The 13,958-nt window shown below is 46.9% G+C and overlaps 6 protein-coding genes across 6 annotated transcripts; 4 read left to right on the plus strand and 2 right to left on the minus strand.

The window, feature by feature from the left end:
• Positions 1-444: 444 nt before the first annotated feature.
• PEX2_069110 (uncharacterized protein) lies at positions 445-868 on the plus strand (the record flags this gene model as incomplete). The annotated part of the gene is made up of 2 exons (XM_016744182.1): positions 445-768; positions 818-868. 2 exons carry the CDS (start codon positions 445-447, stop codon positions 866-868), a joined length of 375 nt encoding a protein of 124 aa, XP_016599895.1.
• A 208-nt stretch (positions 869-1,076) lies between these two features.
• On the minus strand, positions 1,077-1,988 carry PEX2_069120 (oxygenase MpaB family protein; the record flags this gene model as incomplete). The annotated part of the gene is made up of 1 exon (XM_016744183.1): positions 1,077-1,988. The coding sequence occupies one exon, from the start codon at positions 1,986-1,988 to the stop codon at positions 1,077-1,079; it is 912 nt and encodes a 303-aa protein (XP_016599896.1).
• A 465-nt stretch (positions 1,989-2,453) lies between these two features.
• PEX2_069130 (DUF3712 domain-containing protein) lies at positions 2,454-3,922 on the plus strand (the record flags this gene model as incomplete). Its single annotated transcript, XM_016744184.1, has 3 exons — positions 2,454-2,710; positions 2,763-3,187; positions 3,243-3,922. The coding sequence occupies 3 exons, from the start codon at positions 2,454-2,456 to the stop codon at positions 3,920-3,922; spliced, it is 1,362 nt and encodes a 453-aa protein (XP_016599897.1).
• A 729-nt stretch (positions 3,923-4,651) lies between these two features.
• fbx15 (F-box domain protein) lies at positions 4,652-6,869 on the minus strand (the record flags this gene model as incomplete). Its single annotated transcript, XM_016744185.1, has 3 exons — positions 4,652-4,784; positions 4,971-6,661; positions 6,714-6,869. The coding sequence occupies 3 exons, from the start codon at positions 6,867-6,869 to the stop codon at positions 4,652-4,654; spliced, it is 1,980 nt and encodes a 659-aa protein (XP_016599898.1).
• A 3,812-nt stretch (positions 6,870-10,681) lies between these two features.
• PEX2_069150 (caspase family protein) lies at positions 10,682-11,615 on the plus strand (the record flags this gene model as incomplete). The annotated part of the gene is made up of 3 exons (XM_016744186.1): positions 10,682-11,292; positions 11,354-11,523; positions 11,590-11,615. 3 exons carry the CDS (start codon positions 10,682-10,684, stop codon positions 11,613-11,615), a joined length of 807 nt encoding a protein of 268 aa, XP_016599899.1.
• A 1,352-nt stretch (positions 11,616-12,967) lies between these two features.
• PEX2_069160 (uncharacterized protein) lies at positions 12,968-13,459 on the plus strand (the record flags this gene model as incomplete). The annotated part of the gene is made up of 1 exon (XM_016744187.1): positions 12,968-13,459. The coding sequence occupies one exon, from the start codon at positions 12,968-12,970 to the stop codon at positions 13,457-13,459; it is 492 nt and encodes a 163-aa protein (XP_016599900.1).
• Between the last annotated feature and the right edge of the window lie 499 nt (positions 13,460-13,958).

Consider the following 13,958-nt stretch of genomic DNA (forward strand, 5'->3'; position numbering starts at 1 on the left):
TCCTCCGAAGTGGATCTGGTAAGGGCAGGCATTGTAAGACAAGCAAATATCACTAACCTGAAAAAAGGGCCAAAACAGAAAAAAAAAGGGATCATCCCGACGATCTTCTACTAAGAGGCGACATTCTGGGGGCGGACGAGGGGAAAGAGGGGCTTGCGGGGAAATTGTCGTATTTGATCGTATTGGATTCTCTTCTTTTCTCATTCGCCATTGGCTTCCTGTAATATGCACTTCATCTATCTCTCTCACATGGCATTGCTTATCCCTCGGCCTCAAAGTCAACATCGAGATTATGTCTATCCGGGATGGCCTCGGACATTTTCCTGGTTTTGACGCTAATGACAGTCACATCTACGGAAAACAGATCAGCTTGTGTATAAGACACTGGATGTTTTTACTATCTTCTTCTTTGCCCATTCCTCACTCCTTCAATATAACATCATAATGCGTTTCTCTCGGATTCTCTTCCCTTTGGCCTTGGCCCCCTTGGCTCTAGCTGCCCCCGAGCCTCGTCCTAATCCTGTTGCTGCACCGGCTCCGGCTGCCACTGGTGGTCTACTGGAAGAGCTGCCCGAGATTCTGAGCGGCGTTCAGTCCCTCTTGACCACCGATAACCTCAACAAGCTGGATACTATCCTTGATGGTGCAGCCAAGTTGCTTGCCGCCGATAATATCGTCGTCCTGCAGGATATCTTGACGAACGCCCACAGCTTGTTGACTAAGAGCTTTGTTGGTAACACAACTACTCTCGTTGAGGATGCTACACCGGTATGTACTGCTTTTGCTACTTTGGTGCTCATATACTAATGCACTATAGCTGGTCGATGATATTTCCAAGCTTCTGGGTGGTATACTAGGATCACTATGAGGGGCTGATAAAATGAACGAATCATGACAATTACTATAGCTATCTTGTTTTATTGCACAATTTATAGCATTTATTGAAGGAGTATATGTATCTACATGGAAATACAATAGAACCTTTCAAATACACAGAATACACAGAACTATCATGTCTCTCATTAACGGGTATATACAGAAAAAGAAAACATTAAACTAAATCCACAGAATCCTTCTTAAACCTCCTTCCCATCCAACTTCTCCTTGAGTCGATCCTGGTAGAACTTCAAAGGGTATGCCCGCCATTTATCAGGCATCGCCGGATAAAGAGCGACCGAGAAGCCCATCCAGGTACGGTAAAGAGTCCGAGTGGTAATTGTCGAGCGCAGACCGTAGGCATCACGCAGACTCGGGGGCAACATTTCAATTGTAGTCACACGCAAGAAAGGCTTCAAAGACTGCACCCAGCGCGGCATATCGTTGCTTTCACGAAGGTCCTTAGCAAACTGAGCCGCATCCGATGAGACAGTCAACTGATGGACCTGATCATCCCAGTAAGACCAGAATGCCTGACGGGATTCCGGCCAAGTACCGAGAGGGAGACCCAGACAGTTCACGAGCAAGGCATACTCGCTGTATGCGCGTTGGGCGCTGGCGTAGTCCACGCGGCCATAGACACGCTGGTAGAAATCGGTCGCGGTCGCGTATAGCGTCGCCGCCATCCACAACTGGAGAGGCGGATGCTCAGCGAAACGATTCGAGCGACCGCCGCCCAGTAGGGGCGGATTGCCCTCCTGCAGGAGATCGATGAGAACTTTGCGCTCGCTGCGGGTGCCGAAAACCAAGCAGGAAATGTAGCTTATATTGGCTTGGAGAGCGTCGAGGAGCTCAGTGGCTAGCTCTTTGTGACCGCCGTGGTTGGCGCCTGCATCGCGGATTCCCGGCATGGCAGCTTGAAGTAGCAGCGTCGCGCCAGATCCTGCGAAGAGAATACCCTCCTGCAGCATTTTGGGAAGGACCTCTAGTTGTTCCAGGGCATGGAGACGACCTGAGACATTGGTGTTATTGCTTACGGTCGCATCAGAGCCACTTGGAAAGTCTCGGGGCTTTTCGTCCACTGGGGAGACAGGGGATGGAGGAAGAGACATAGTTAAAGAGATGTTGGTCAAATATTTCTTCAATTGGGCTGTCAAAAAGTGAGTAAATCATCTCATTAATATCAAAATCTTGTCTCTTTCCCCAGAAATCCCCCCACAAACCCCCGAGAGACCCTCCAACGTCTAAGGGTGTTGATCATCTCGGCCCATGTGAATAGTGTCGCCTTTTTTGGGGATAAGCCGCGGTTGGCAGCAGATCGCCATCTCCTGAAGCGCTGATCCCTCCCCTCTTCTGCGTCATTCGCCAAAGGGAGCAATCCTGCTCCGACGAGAAACCCGCTTTGTTCCTTTTTGTCCTTTTATTTGGGGTTTTTTTCTTGTGTTGTACCCACGGGGTCCCGCTTCGGTGTATGGAGAGGAGAAGAAGTCTGGGGGTGCTTTTGCGCTAAACTACATATACGCAGAATCCTCCCCCCTTCTAATCTAAAAGGTCACCAAGTCGGTGTTGTTGCGATCATGGGCAAAAATACAGATACCCCAGCATATCTGACTTCAGATGATGCCAAATATACTCTGGGTATTCATCGTGGTCCATTAATATCCAAAGGTGACGATGAAGGCGCCCAGCTTGCACATGTCGAATCGGCCGGAGGTTTGTCATTGGAGACTAGGAAGTTGAAGCGCACTGAGAAGTTCCAACGCCATTGGAAGCGATTCTGGTGTCTGCACCTTCTGGTGACTATCATATTCCTGGCGATCTTCCTGCCTGTCTTGTAAGCTGCAATGCTTGGGAACTACAAACAAAGATACTAATTGCAATGATAGCTTCCTGGTTGCCATTCCAGCCATCTCACAAATGGTTGTCAACAAGTCCGACTTAGTATTGGTCAATGCCTCGGTCCTAAACCCGCGACCGGACAAGATTCAATTGACGCTGCTGTCGGCATTGAACCTCAAGATTGCACTGCCAGTACGCATCGAGCCGATCACATTAAATCTGTTCGTGCGCGACGCTGGCGCAGACAATGCATGGGGCCAGGCTAATATCGACGGCAAAGTCATCAGGGGCAACACCACCCTAGGCGTGACCAAGGTTGAGACGCCATTGACCAACCTGACCACCTGGAATGAGTATGTGAAAAATGTCGTCTTCCAGAAGGAGACTGCGCTGTCGGTCAGAGGTGTAACCAATTCATACTTGGGTGTGCTCAAGTCCAAGGTTACTATGGACAAGGATATCATGTCGCCGGGTGAGTCGCAGAAACAAAACATCATATCCTAGAAGTGAAGCTGACTTCATTCCAGTACTGGACCAATTCAAGAAATTCAGCCTCTCCGACAGTGGACTCATTCCAGCCCGCGAAGACGGCACCAACCTAATTGGAAATGTCTCCCTTCCCAATCCGTCCGTGTTGACTCTTGATATTGGCACACTCGTCCTTGACGTGAAGAGCGGCGACCTCGTTATTGGAAACGCCACCGTCAAAGACGTCACTATCAAGCCAGGCGCCAACGTCTTCCCTCTAACCGGAGTCCTCGACATACCCACAATAATCGAGCACCTCGGAGAAGTACTCGTATCGCAGGCAAAAGCCCTCAAAACCGGTAACTTAGCCCTGGACACGGTAACCCGAACCGTCACCTGGAACGGCACACTGGTGCCATACTACACCGACGCGATGAAGCAGCTGACGCTGACGGCCAACGTGCCAATCGCCGATCTGATCAAGAACACTGTTCACAACCTGCTCAGTGGCAATGAAACCCTCACAGATATTCTCAAATCAGGGGGCGACACGAGCAAGCCGCTAGGCAGTCTCGGCAGCAGCAATGACAGTGACTCCAGTTCAATAATATCCGAAGCCTCCGAGCTTGCATCCAAGATGAAGACGAACATCGGAGTGCGCGATATGTTCCGTGACACGAACCCAGTCAAACGGGATTTAATCATCAATTCGGTGGCTGGGATGTACAAGAAGCTGTGAAATGTCGATCACATTTCACATTTCACATTTCATTTTTCATTTTTCTTTTTCTTTTTCTTTGGCATTTATGTTTCCTTTTCTTCTCGATAAAGGTCACCGGGTCCCGGGTTCTGTGTACATGATTGCGAGATGCTCGCTGATGCCTAGACGATACTTGATTCCCCCTTTGGGTTGTGGCAATGGTCTTTCTTTTTTGTTTTTGTTTTTGTTTTTTTTTTTGGATGGCGTTTTCGGAGTGTGTTGCTGTCTTTCTATCTTTAAAAGATAAAGACAGGTCCTAACGTTCTTGTTTTTCCTGTTGACTCCATTGTTGAGGCAGTGCATCGGTGTGCTAGTGCACTTTTTGTACACATGGCTGTCTGCCCGGGCTGAGTCGGTGCAGATGATAATGCATAAGATATAAATTATAAAATTATATGATGATAGGAATGGATCTGATCCTTGTGTAGTTTGTAGGCTTGCATATTGTTTTACTGCAATGGGCTGTCAGCTTGACAAAAGCACTAGATAAAGAGGAGATTCATGTCAAATTGGATGATCTTTGTCCAAATGACTTGTCTCGATAGTTTTATATCTTTCAATATTGGGTAACTGATTGATATTATATTTGAATTTGAATAAAGGAATTCATAGTCTACCTGGGCACTCTGTGGATGTCAGCCTTACGACTGTTAGGGCTTCCATTTGGAAATTGGTATATAATGGAACACATATGCATATAAGGCCGTGTTAGATATGCCAAGTGATGTCTAGGGCACCCAATTGACTGTCACTAATGTTCAATGGTGAAATCATGAATGAGATTTGCTGCCCAAGGCCTCCCGTACGCCCGTACGCCCGAATCGACTGTTCGTATTGTTTGCTGGTAAAAGGGAAGCATGCATGACCTCGTATACTAAGTTTACTTTGAGCTGATTTGAACTTTAACTTGTTTTTGTCATTGGTAATAATCTATCGTCTTATGGTGGCTAATTGTATCTGATCCTGTCTGTGTTGAATTATGGAAGACTCTTCCAATATCCGATCTCTTATTCCACGCAGAAAGTACCAGCGCTTGATACCCATGTAAAAGGGCGGTGCTTCTTCCACCATATTGCCTAAAGGAGAATATGGAGGTGGTGGCTTCAGTGTCTCTGGGAACAGTTCCCCAGAAGCCTGGTAATCTGGAGAGGTAGCAGTGGGAAGAGGCGTCGTAATGGGAATTTGAAAATGTGGATCAAAGCTAATGAGGATAAGAGCTTGTTGATTGGGGGGAAGTCCGGGGGCGTCAATCGAATAGATGATGGAGCGTTCGTCTGCAATACTTTTCACAGATCCGGTGCGCGGGCCTGGGCAAAGCAATTTTTGTAATGCAGGTGGGGCGTCTTCTGGAGGCCACATACGCACACCACGACACTCGAAGCGTTCCTCAGAGCCTTCAACAGGTAAGCCGTAGTGGTCTACCTGAGTGGGTTGGAATAGTCGGTTGCGAGGTCCCTCGATTCCCTCCTCGTCAATAGGACATTTGCGCTTGCGGGACACCGTCCGCAACCTGATTCTATCTCTAGACCGTAAATTATTACCGTCAGGGTCGTTAACAATGTCCACAAAGGTGGATGCACCGAGATGGTAGCTTCTGTGTTTGGTGCGAGCTGCGATGAACTCCTGCCGCTTGGTAGAGCCAGACTCGTACTCGGCATGGTAATGCCGCCGCAACCGCTTTGCAGGTCGCTCATCGTAGGGGGAGTCGTTCTCAAGGTCATCATCTATAGACAACCAGGATGGAGTTTCGATAGTGCCTCCTGAAAGAGGTGCTAGAGCTTCCTCCGGTGTAGGAAGTCGCTGTGTGTAGTATGTACGGTGATTTTCGCTTTTGCCATCGCGCCACTCACGACGGCATTCAAGTATGACTGGCCGGCCAGTTGTCTCATCTTTACGAATTGAAAGATCAGTCCACATTTCATTGATCGGGCCTTCTTGATGCTCTCGGCGCCACAAGCGACCGTTCCATTTGCGGCCGTCTTCGCGAGGGGCGTGACAGAACCAATGGTAGAAAGAGGAGTGTACTTCATCGTCATCTACGACAACTTGCGTCGAAACTGCATAGAGATGTTCATCATGCATCTCAAAACACAGTGTTTGTCCAAGATCGCCATCGACCGCTCGGTCGAGCAAGAACTTAATAGGTTCTTTCGATTCGAGATCCACACCAGTGATAGACCACACACCATCCGAACCATCGGCAGCAGTAAATGTACCATACCATATGTAAGATCCGCAGTGCCGTACAAAGAGTGGCGCAGAAGCTGGGATTTTCTCAACGAGCAGGAAACAATCTCGTTCCTGGTTGGTTTTCCGCCACGCCATATTGGCCACGAGTAACGCATCCTCGGTCGCATTTACGTCGGCCACTCGGAAGACGAGAATATCATCGCAGTAGCTCAAGAGCGTAACACGATCTTCTGCGCCTGGCTCTACGAACCCGGTTTTCAGCAGTTGAGGGAACACATCACGGAGGTCCATGACACGTTCCCTGAATGCAGGACCATGCACGTACAGCAAACGAATCCAATTATCAGAGCGATAACACAAATATCCTTGGTTGTAGAGAAATTCAGCCCCATAGCCTAGGCAGACCACCGAATACGGATCTGCCGTGGCGACAGCCTCGTGGATAGCAAGCCGATGCCCGACGGCTTTTCGAAAACCGGACTGGGCCGCCAGGGCAGCCTGACCTTCTTTGCTGTAGGGTAAAAAATTCTGTAAACTGGGATCAGCCTTGTAATTCAAGCGAGGGATTGACTTGGCCTACCTCGACAGTTTTGCGGGCAATCTGTTCGCTTTGTGACAGAGAATAGAGAGCACGATTGGTGCGACTGAGGTTCACAAAATCACGGTCATCCAGCGAGGTTGCGATCTGGTAAAACACATCAAATGGGAGAGTATCCAGACTCTGTACAGTCGTCATGATTATAACAAGTAGCCAAATAGTCAAATAGTCTGTTGTTTCAAGTCTCAAGGGAGTGTCTCAGACAAAAAAAACAGGGCAACAGCCAGAAAAAAAAACAAAACGAATTCCATGCCTTGAAATTGATAGGGAAGGAACTAGATTTAAATTCAAGGAAGGAAGATAGGAGGGAAAGAGGAGGTGAGGGAGTAAATGAGGCTCAACTGTAGCAAATGGAACCTTGGAAACAGGAACCTTCCTTGGAATAGTCCCACAATGAAAACCATGGAACCTTGCCGTACTAAAAATGCCAAAAGAGCCTCCATCTTAACCCAAAATGGATTGATGCGTACCACCTGCGCACTAGCAAGATTGGAAACTGGAAACCGTAGGAGCAGCTCTCCCCGGATCACCGGTCACGTAATTTGGCAGGGGCTTAGATCCTTGTGAGGCTCTTTATTATTTGTTGTCTCGGATTACGAACTCGGGACCAACATGTCCGACAAAAGCGGCCCATCCGTCTCAATCAGGACTAAGACATGTACGGAGTACTCTGTACATGATCTCCGATCTCTCGTGACTCGGATTAGGTGGAGTCCACAGGCGTATCCACGATCCTTCCAGTCCTACCCCTATCGGATCTTCAGTGCATGTGCGGCTCCCGGAGTGGCAGCTATAGCGTGAATAAAGAACTATTACAACTAGTACTACTAGTACTAGCTGTACTAGTAATATGGACTTACAAGTGCTTACTGTAACCCGACCCAGAGCACCATGATGACTGTCTCTGTTATTATATAGAGCCGCATTGAAGTCTTTTACCCAAGCCACCGCCTCAGAGGCAAATCTCACCTACGCACTTTTATGCAAGTTGCCCAGGTCTATTCCTAGTCTAGTTCTTGCCACTTCCAAAGGTTTTTTACTTTTTTGATAATTGTCTAGTGTCCTTTTGGGTAAACAGCGGGACGTGTGAATTACTGTATCCGATTAGTTTCACCGCTTCCGGTTTAGCGTCCGAATACGCGGTTTTGTAACCTCTAGATGTCCCATTGCCTATAGACTCACTCGCCACCAAAAATGTGTTTTAAAAAAATAATTCAAGACAATAATTCAGGTATCAAGTTCAGATAATAGTCTGCCAACGAATGGTTTGCAGAGTACTCAACAAAAAAAATCCCGGATTCTTTCAAGACCCAACAAGCAGTAGGAAGGTCGTACCGAGGAGAATTCGGTGAGATTATAGCTGTCACATCTGCAATTAACCCGAAGGTCATTCGTCCCATGACCAAGGCACAGACAGAACGCTTGTAATCATCTATGAGGTGATTCTACCACACGCAGAGAGGAAGTTTCGTTTGTATTAGCTGCGTAATTCCTAAGAGAAGAATTGATTCGAATGCCAGAATTCGAGAATATATCCATAAAATGCATCGTGCAATGAAAAGAACTGAAAGGTGAAAAGGCTCTGCAGTTCCTAGACAGCATTCTCCGAGTAAAATCAAGATTTGTGAAACTTGTTTAAAATTGATTGAGCCTTCGGTACTTTCGCTGGTCGGGTCGAAACGGGCATAAAATGAAATGAAAATTGCCTCACCTTCTTTGTTGAGAAGTCTCGAAAGGTAATCTGGTGGGTCTGGCCCGTCTCATCCCTTGTATGACTCCCGAGGTCTTTCCAGGGTCCTTTCAGCCACCCTGATACTCGAAATTCGCTCTTGACTCTCCCATTGCACACAGCAAAGCACTGCTCGCAGGCAGTCTCCTATGTCTAAGTTCTGGCTTCCCCTCACGGAATCTTTAAGTGTAATTGTGCTTAACAAGGCGTCACAAACGCCCCGTTTCATTTCGTGGCGGCTCAACATCATTTCCGCTCAGCCTATCGACTACATCTTAGCTTCAAAGCATTGCATGAATACTTTAGTATCACTCCGCATGACGTCCTCAATGACAATTTTTGTAATTCTGTCGGGAAAAATTTCGTGCTGATTGGTGTGTGACAGCTGGAAAGGCACATTTACTGAATGAGATTGGTAAGAGAATAGTTCTTAATGCCAGATAAAGGCTAAAGATACATTGCATGATATGTGACTCCAGAACTCGAGAAAGTCATTTTCTCGCTACATTATGGCCGCCCTTTTCATGACTGATCGCGCACCAGATTTGTGAGCTGGCCAGACTTGGATGAGGACTTCGTGGAGCGCTTTCGAAACCATTAGTTCCTGGTAAACCGCAAACGCCTAGAAGAAAATTGCAAATAGCCGCATCTCCGAAGAAGATATAACTCCGGGTAGTAAGGAATCCGTTTGGCGGTTCGCATCCTCGAATGTAAGTCGATCATCTACTGGTGGCGGAATGAGATATGTCCCGGATGATAGTAAGACCCTAACCCCACTAAGCTCTAGAGCTTGCATAAGGATACTCCAAAAGGGATGAAAAGGCAAAATGCGAGACATATCAAGCATAACTTGTGTCGATTACCAGGTGAGATATTATAAAGTCAACTAGAGCTTTCAGATCTTCAAGAACGAATTAGTAAACCCGACCTACTATAAGCTACTAGACACCATTGACAATCTGACAATCTGACAACCTGACTACCTGACTACCTGACAACAACTTTGCCTATAAAGCAGCACTTAATTAAGGCCATCTCGCAGGCAATGCAGACGACGTTTGTGCAAGGGTCCTGCACAAAGCCACTTTTTCATCCTTCTCATCTCTCATCCATACAGAGAGTCCATAGAACATGATGACTAATAAAGCTAGGGTGCAGGTACTGGACCGTAGGCGGTGCGGCTGGCCGTTTCAAAGGGCGGGAAGGCGGCTGTTTATTTTCGTTATTTTCGTTATTTTCGTTATCTTCTCTCCGCAGATTCAGTTGGAAATTGTAAACTTTTGAGATAGGTGACGCGTCTAGTCACATGATGAAGGGAAAGTCGCTGCCTAATTTACAGCCTCAGTTTCTTTGTTTCAGTACATTTCATTACATATTAGATTACAACACATACTATCTACCCGTGGATCATTGGAGTTCAATGAGGAAAAAACCTGAATTAAAGTGATTGACCTGCAGCCCTAATGGTGGATCCTTCAGTGTACTTCCTTGTATACGGAGTACTCCGTATGGACTACTATGAAAATTGCCCGGGCACTAACACTTGTCCCAAAAGGAAAGTGTTAAGTCCCATTTGCCTGACCCACCCCGAGTCAGCCGAATTACTTTTAAACGGTTCTTCTACTTCACCTTCCTTTCTCCCTTTACATCAGGAGATCATAAGTCACATCTTTGAAAAAGATGTACTATCCACCTCAAGGTCCCCCTCCAGGACAAGGGTCACCCCCATGGGGAGGATATCAACAACCTCCCCAATGGCAACCCCCGCCTCAGCCCTATCCTCCTCAGCCCTATGGTTATCATCAACCACAATCATCTTATCCAGGTCCTAGCCATTCCCCCTACCCACCAGCGCCTTATCCTCAATATTCCCAATATCCTCCCCCTTCTACCCCGCCATATGGTCATACTCCACCTCCTCGCCATCCCTCCCACCATCATACTCTGAGTGCCCCTCAAAATGGTAAAGTTCTTAATATGCCAAAAAAAAAAAAAAAAAAAAAAAATCNTCACTAACCATCAAGCAGGACTTCCTCGTGCACATTCCCCGAATCTGCCTCCAACCCCACCCCAGAATTCTCAGCAATTCGGTGGAGGTGCTCCATCAAACTATAGATTCCAGTACTCAGCTTGTACCGGTCGCCGCCGGGCTTTGCTGATCGGAATCAACTACGCAGGACAACCCAATGCACTAAAAGGCTGTATCAACGATGTTACTAACATGTCCAACTTCCTGACTCAGCGATTTGGGTACAAGCGAGAGGACATGGTCATTCTCACCGACGATCAACGGAACCCTTTGAGCCTCCCTACCAAGGCCAACATTCTACGTGCCATGCAGTGGCTCGTTAAAGATGCTCAACCTAACGATTCCTTATTCATTCACTTCTCCGGCCACGGAGGTCGTACTCCCGATTTGGATGGAGATGAGGACGATGGATTCGACGATGTCATCTACCCACTGGACTACCGCCAAACCGGTCACATTGTCGACGATGATATGCATGCCATCATGGTGCGTCCACTGCGGCCCGGAGTACGATTGACAGCGATCTTCGATTCGTGCCACTCGGGCACTGCATTGGATCTACCGTACGTCTACTCGACGCAAGGTGTTCTCAAGGAGCCCAACCTGGCCAAGGAGGCCGCTCAGGATTTGTTCAGTGCATTCACTTCGTATGGACAAGGTGATTTCTCCAGTGTCGCCTCCACCGCCATCGGGTTCTTCAAAAAGGCAGTCAACGGCGACTCGGCCCGTGAGCGCACAATCATGACCAAGACCTCTCCAGCCGACGTGGTGATGTTTTCAGGGTCCAAGGACACACAGACCTCGTAAGTGGCGTAACTTTTAAATTTTTAAAATAAATAAGAATCCAAACTAACCCGGAAACAGGGCGGATACATTCCAGGACGGACAGGCGCGTGGTGCATTGAGTTGGGCGTTTATTAAATCACTGCAACAGTGGCCACAGCAGAGTTACCTGCAGCTGCTGAACACGATCCGAAATGAGCTCGAAGGCAAATACTCACAGAAGCCGCAATTGAGCTGCAGTCATCCCCTTGGTAAGTTAACTTTTTATTTTTTTCAGCGGTGTAACCCCAGCGCCCCAGCTGACTCGAGATCGACAGATACCAACCTCCGCTTTGTGATGTAATCGGAGAGTTTTCACCCTGGGCACCTGGGGTACTTATGACAGGCACGATCGAAATGTAGCAAATGAATCAGCTGAGATGATATTCCGAGTCCCGAATTACCGGTGCGGGGAAGAACCCGTAGGTTACAACATTGCGTAGTATTGTAGTTATTGTACGGAGTACGGAGTAATATGGCTAACTACATTATATATGTAACAATGTACAACATAATACCATCGAAAATAATAGAACCACATATGCTGTATAATATAGTTCAATAATAGCATCTATGGATGGAATACGATGCGCCATCTCTCAAACTTGTGGGCTCGTGTGTGGCTGTGGTTCTCTCCTGTGCTCCTGTGGATCTCTCGGCAAAACTCAATGGGGAAGTAGTTTTTCTCGGAGAACATATTAACTATGTACGGAGTATATAATTAGTTAGGTGGTACTCTGTATTCTTCCTACCTTTGCCTTCATGTGTTTAAATAGTAATTGTCTCTAATGTCTCGAATTTCTTGAATTTCTTGAATGTCTCCTTTGTCTATGATTCTGTTTCATTCCACGGTTTCTATAAAAAAGTATAGACCCATGGCGCCATTTTCCCCCTGAGCGGGAATCGGACCAATCAGAAATGAGGAATCCACAGTTCCCGGTGGGAACCGTGGATGCACTGTCTCTGCCCCTTGGTAAATGTCGCAATCCAGTGTTTTATGTTGTACGTTGCGTATGAGGGGGACGTGGAGGAGCTTTGGAATGGTTCTACTTGAAGAATGTAGCATTACGTCCACAGTCCACGGGTTATTATTTTGTATGTATACGAAAATCGTGGCTTTGTTCTGCCGCGTCATTGGATCGAAGACAACGTGTTGTCAGATCTTTGAGACATGATCTGATCACCCCACGGGTGTTTTTCCACATGGATAACCTTCTAGTTATCTGTACTTCCCGTACTCCGTACATGACTGTTTATACAGCAGATCATACTGCGTAAATAGTAATAGTCAAGACTCAAATAGCTAAGACCTGTAGAGCGCCATAACACTATAACACTAATAGGAGAAAAAATATAAATAAAGCAAAGCAAAATTACCAAGTCATCTAAGTGTTACGGGACTAAAATGTTGATGTCTCTGATCCACTTTTGGTCTTTTTCGGAATTTCATCAGAATACCCTTTTTTGGACTTTTTCTCTCTTTTCTTCTCTTTTCTTCTCTTTTCCTTTTGTAAAAGATCATAGCCTTTGAAAGCCATGTTGATTTCATCTGCAACAAACAGTTCCTACTCCTCCAGCGTCTCATCCGAGTCTCATTCTTCTCCATACCAACATCCCCCCACATCCACACTTTCACTGAACACCCGCCGAGTCCCGATGGCTGTCAAGTACCCTCGGTTTTACTCGTCCCCCGTGGATCAAGAAACCGACTCAACCCCTCTAGAAGTATACGGCCTAGAGCAGCGAGAACCCTCCATCTACGCCAAACCTCCCAAACTACTCCGCCGAGTCTCACATGTCCTAGGCGATATCCGCGAAGACTTCTCAATGGACGCTCGCCAAACCACCGAAAAGCTCAAGCGCCGCTCAACCATGTTCTACGACGGACCTGGTTACACTGCTCCCCCATCTCGCCCAGAGGCTCCGAGGACATCTCACGGACCCCCGCGATCGCGGCCAATGTCCATCATCTCTTTCGATAATTGGTCTTCTCCGACACGAGGAATGAGCCAGCGGATCTCCCGCCGGTTATCGGTTTTCTCTTCGCGAGGCAAGCCTACTAGCTCCAAGGAGGCCAGCATATCTTCGCCGAATCTGATCGGTTCATCAACTCAATACGCGAACAGGAGCCAAGCTTCGTTCATTTAATGGCCGGAAACACCATATGACGATCACCAAAAAAAATTAAAGAAAAGAAAAGAAATCATTATCACCCATCTATGAGCACGGCATCGATGCTCAAATTGTCGCAATACACGGCTATTCATACATACATGCGCAAGGGGTGTTCTGGTTTAACACTCTCATTTTTTGCATTTCCTTTTTCTTGCGCCTGCTATATCCATCAATTTTTTGGGGTGGACAGCGATCATTTTCATTTTATTAATCGCTAGTTCTTGTTTTGAGGTTTCATTGTTTCCACTTCTCTCTCCTTGACTTGCGCATAGCTCGGTGTTTGGGATTATAAATTTTTGGATTTCTGGTTTATTTGGAATATTGGCATTTTTTTTTCTCCCTTGATATATCAGAATAATATATCATATACTGAACCCCTTGAAGAGACTACGGACTATATCTCGAGTTCAATAAATAACACGCTAATTGCGCCACCATGCAGTTGGCATTTTACTCTAAACTAAGCAATTGC

This window comes from Penicillium expansum, assembly GCF_000769745.1.
Source record: "Penicillium expansum strain MD-8 chromosome Unknown contig224, whole genome shotgun sequence".
In the NCBI taxonomy this organism is placed as follows: domain Eukaryota; kingdom Fungi; phylum Ascomycota; class Eurotiomycetes; order Eurotiales; family Aspergillaceae; genus Penicillium; species Penicillium expansum.